Genomic DNA, 4,530 nt, shown 5'->3' on the forward strand with positions numbered 1-4,530 from the left:
CGCGCGTGTGTCGGCTCTTTGGCCTATCCCCACAAAAAGCATAGTCCATTCTTATAGAGTTGGCCTAGAGTATTAGCAAGGGGGTGGCTAGTAGCGGGGGGGGGGGGGGGGGGGGGGGCAAAATTGCAGTTCTGATAATACTAAACTAGAATAATCAAACAGTGTATATTTTATCCGGGTGCTGTTGTTCAGGGTATGGTATTTGAGTTAGGTGTAATGAGCATGTGTACTGCAGGTGGTGTCACTTTGAAGTGCTGTCATGTTCCTCCTGTGGATGAGACAGGTATGCAGTGTGTCAGCAGAGCAGAGCCTGTAGATGCTGAGTCATTAGGTAGAGTCTCTCCCATGGGTTAAACTGGGTCAGTCTGAATCAGTTAAAGGATTTATTAATGACCAGAAGGTGTGCTTTCACTGACCCCTACACACCTCTCCTTCCCTTAGGCAATAGAGTAGGTTAGTGCTTGGTAATGTGTGTGTGTGTGTGTGTGTGTGCGTGTGTGTGTGCGAAGGGCCAGGGGGGAGGCAGATAAAGTATGTATTAGGTGTGAGAGAAATACATTAAAAACACCACAGAAAAAGGTGCTATTTTTTCCCGTAACAGAGTGCAGATACTTAAGCCGTTGGTCAGTGTTACCCCTCCTTTTCCGAAAATGAACTCACCCCATGTTAACGCTTAGCAGCTAACCCTGAAAGCATTTTTTTATGATTATAATCATGTGTTGGTGCACACAGCCACTGTTACTAGGCAGCATGCTAATCAGCTTAATGAGATATTATACAATATTTTGTTGACCAAAGCAAAAACTGACGTTATTGTTTTTGAAACTTGACCCTGTCAGTCGCAGGGGAACACAGCAACACCATTATCCTGCTAAAGACAGTGCGTAGCATCAGAAATAAGCACACATCGCTTCACCAGATGACAACAGGCTTTTGCTTGTGTATTCCTTTCAGCTGGAGAGGTGCATTGGGCCTCTCACTGGCCATTTAAAATGACTGGGAAGCCTCTGATACATTGGGAACCCTTTCAATAACGCCAACTGTTGTTTTCTCCTTGTCGGAAGCCATACAAGAGCTAGAGAGGGGAGGGAGAAGGGAAAAAAAAAATGGAAGACGAGAGCAAAGTGATTCGCATCAAACGTAATGCGCCTCTTAATGGAAAATTACGCCAAGACAAGTGTCGCTGCAGCGAGATAAGAGTGTGTGTTTACTGGAGTAACCCCTTGGTTTTAAGTGCTATTGTTAATATCATAATTGTAGTATTGCGGCGGCTTCATGACAATACCATTGCTCCGTTTCATTAAGGCGTGTAATTGGAGGGATTCTGATAGGATGGGCCCAAGTAGCTTAATTATGCGGCGGCTTGCCGTGTTTACTGGGTAATTATTGCCTCCAAAATTGTGTTAGTGTTTGAGAGAAAGTTCTGAGAGTTACAGCTTTTCCCCCCACAAGTGTGAGAGTACATGTAGTACTTCATAAATCAGAGGGAGGAAAAACTCACTTTTTTTTCTTCACACTTGTCACTGAAGTGCAGTCATCATCATCTTTAACTGTTTCACCCCATTTCTCTCTCTCTCTTTCTCTCTCTCTCTCTCTCTCTCTCTCTCTCACAAACACACATACACACACACACACACACACACACACACACACATACACGCAGGCTGTGTTGAATGTGATTTGGAATTTTCCACGGCAGTTGGGATGACTGAATTGCTTTGAGTGATTTCAGTTTTCATTTACACATGTAATTAGTTACTAAGAACCACATCTAATAAGTTCTTTTGCATTAGAGATTTTCACCTTGTGGACTATTGCCTAACTATTCATATTGATGAAGGTATTTTTTTTTGCTTGATTTGAAGCCTTGGTAAATCTAGTCCTTAAATATGTTTAACATGTGCTATGTTATGTAGCAAACAATTTTTCAGATGGGATTTTCTGAGGGATTTTCTGAGAATCAAAATTTTAGAATCTCCAAAATTCACTCTTAAACTTTTACAGTTATAAGACAGTTACCCTTTAATTGCCCCAATAGGACAGTTACCCTTTAGTTGTCCATACATGTTGCAGTACGTTTTTTGTTTCTTATATCATTTTACATGCCATTGTTGTGTTCATCCTCAACAGTTTCCTATCCACTGTGAACAGAGGCGATTAGTACTGGAACTAGGTGACTGCTACAAAAGTACCTAAAGGCTCTCAGCGAGTGGCTTTAAGTTGATTATACAATTGACGATTTTACTATTTCTCTGTTCTTCACACAGGATGGAGGACTCTAGTTTGTGCCTTGGTGTGTCCTCAGCAGTTCCGGACGCTGACACTCATCTCAGCAGTGCCGTACTCAATGGTCGTTACCCAATCAGTCAGAAGCTACACCAGCTAACTGCTCAGCTGGGCCACGCCTTTCCCGACTTACAGAGCCGACAGCAGATCCCAGAGGAGAAGGCTGCCACCCCACTGGACGAAAAGACCCATGCTGTTTTGGCTAGTCAGCCAATCAGCAGTCAGATGGCCCTGCTTGCCAACCAGCTTAACCGTGATATGGAAGCTGGCACTTTGAGTGGCCTGAATGGGCGTGTAGACCTGCAGCAGTTCCTCAATGGTCAAAACCTGGGCATCATGTCCCAAATGAACGACATTGAAGATGATGCTCGCAAGAACCGCAAGTACCCATGCCCGCTATGTGGCAAGCGTTTCCGCTTCAACAGCATCCTCTCCTTGCACATGCGCACCCACACTGGCGAAAAGCCCTTCAAGTGCCCCTACTGTGATCATCGGGCAGCTCAGAAGGGCAACTTGAAGATCCACCTGCGTACCCACAAGCTGGGAAACCTAGGCAAGGGACGTGGGCGTGTACGTGAAGAGAACCGGCTCTTGCATGAGCTGGAGGAGCGTGCCATTTTACGCGACAAGCAAATGAGAAACAGCCTCCTGCAACCTTCACAACCACTTCCACACCAGCCACACCTTGGCCTTCAAAGCCACAGCCAGCAGCAGCAACAGCCGGGCTCAGCCTGCGGTCTTCTCACACCCTCCACTTTAGGTGGCGCTTCAGAAAGTTCGGCTCAACCCTCAGCCTCGCCAAAACCGGCCGGTACCAACCAGCAAGACGAGCAAACACTCAATCCACCTTCAGGTTTCCGCTGTACCTTCTGTAAAGGCAAGTTCAAGAAACGTGAGGAGCTCGAACGTCACATTCGCATTCTGCACAAGCCGTACAAGTGTACCCTGTGTGAGTTTGCCGCCTCGCATGAGGAAGATCTCATCACCCATGTGGAGAAAGCTCACATAACCGCCGAGACTGCCCAGGGACAAGGTGCAGGAGCCGGAGGTGGTGAAAAACCAGCCAATGAGTTCCGATGCGATGTGTGTGGCCAGATCTTCAGCCAGGCTTGGTTCCTCAAAGGCCACATGCGCAAGCACAAGGATTCCTTCGAGCACTGCTGCCAGATATGTGGTCGCCGTTTCAAAGAACCCTGGTTCCTGAAGAACCACATGAAGGTGCATCTTAACAAGTTAGCCATAAAGAGCAAGCCTCCAGGCAGCGGAGGTGCCGACCAAGATGGACCTTCAGTCAACAGCATGAGCAGTTTGGCCCAGGAAGCCCACGCTAACCTGTACTCGCGCTACATCTCCTGTTTGCAGGGTGGCTTCCTTACACCTGAGAAGCAAGGTCTGGTTGAGCAGCAGCACCAGTTGTTGGCCAAAGCTGGGATTGCCATGAAGGAGAAAGAGATGCTCGGAAAGCTTTTGGGCCCGGTGGCTGGCATGAGCCATGGGTTGGGTGAGAATGAGAAACGTTCGCTCCTGGGATGCTTGAACTTGGTGCCTCCTCTGAAGTCCAGCTGCATGGAGCGTCTGCAAGCAGCAGCTAAAGTGGCAGAGATGGATCCTCTTAACAGTTACCAAGCTTGGCAGATCATGGCTCGTGGTATGGCTATGGACCGCTCATTCATGCCCAAGGAGCAACACCATGGTGCTCATGGACAAGATGAGGAGCTAGCCAATGCTGCATCAATGGTTCCCTTTGCTAAAGACAAGCATGAGTACCCTACTCTGGGCTCTGGTGAAGGTCCCAAGCAGAAGCAGCACAATGAGGCCATCCATGGACTTAAGTCCAGTGGAGGTATGATGCCCATGAAAGAAGAAACTGGAGCCTTTGATGGACATAGAGAGTTCTTACCGCATCATGGAGGCATGGGCCTTAGTCAGGGCCTCGAGTACAGTCTGGCTGGCCTGAAGGAGAAACCTACTGAGTGCCCTGACTGCGGAAGGGTCTTCAGAACCTACCACCAGATGGTGGTCCACTCCCGTGTCCACAGCAAAGACCGTCGAGCCATGGACGAGGGACTTCAGCACGGCCTGGATGAGAGGCGTGGCTCGGGTAGCGACCCTGAATCTCAGTCCATTAGCCGCTCCACCACGCCTGGTTCCTCCAATGTGACAGAGGAAAGCGGAGCAGGAGGAGGCCACTCACAGACAGGCAGTGTGCAAGATGACAGCCCTCATCCCTCTTCTCCATCCTCT

At 48.3% G+C, this 4,530-nt stretch overlaps 1 protein-coding gene across 1 annotated transcript in view; it reads left to right on the forward strand.

The window, feature by feature from the left end:
* The first annotated feature begins 2,268 nt into the window (after positions 1-2,268).
* znf536 (zinc finger protein 536) overlaps positions 2,269-4,530 on the forward strand; it is a 95,277-nt gene continuing 93,015 nt past the window's right edge. The window contains exon 1 of the mRNA XM_030794199.1: positions 2,269-4,530. This exon is cut by the window's right edge and continues 1 nt beyond it. Coding sequence (XP_030650059.1) covers positions 2,269-4,530 — 2,262 coding nt within the window.

The sequence above is a fragment of the Chanos chanos genome, chromosome 2, assembly GCF_902362185.1.
Source record: "Chanos chanos chromosome 2, fChaCha1.1, whole genome shotgun sequence".
NCBI lineage: Eukaryota > Metazoa > Chordata > Actinopteri > Gonorynchiformes > Chanidae > Chanos > Chanos chanos.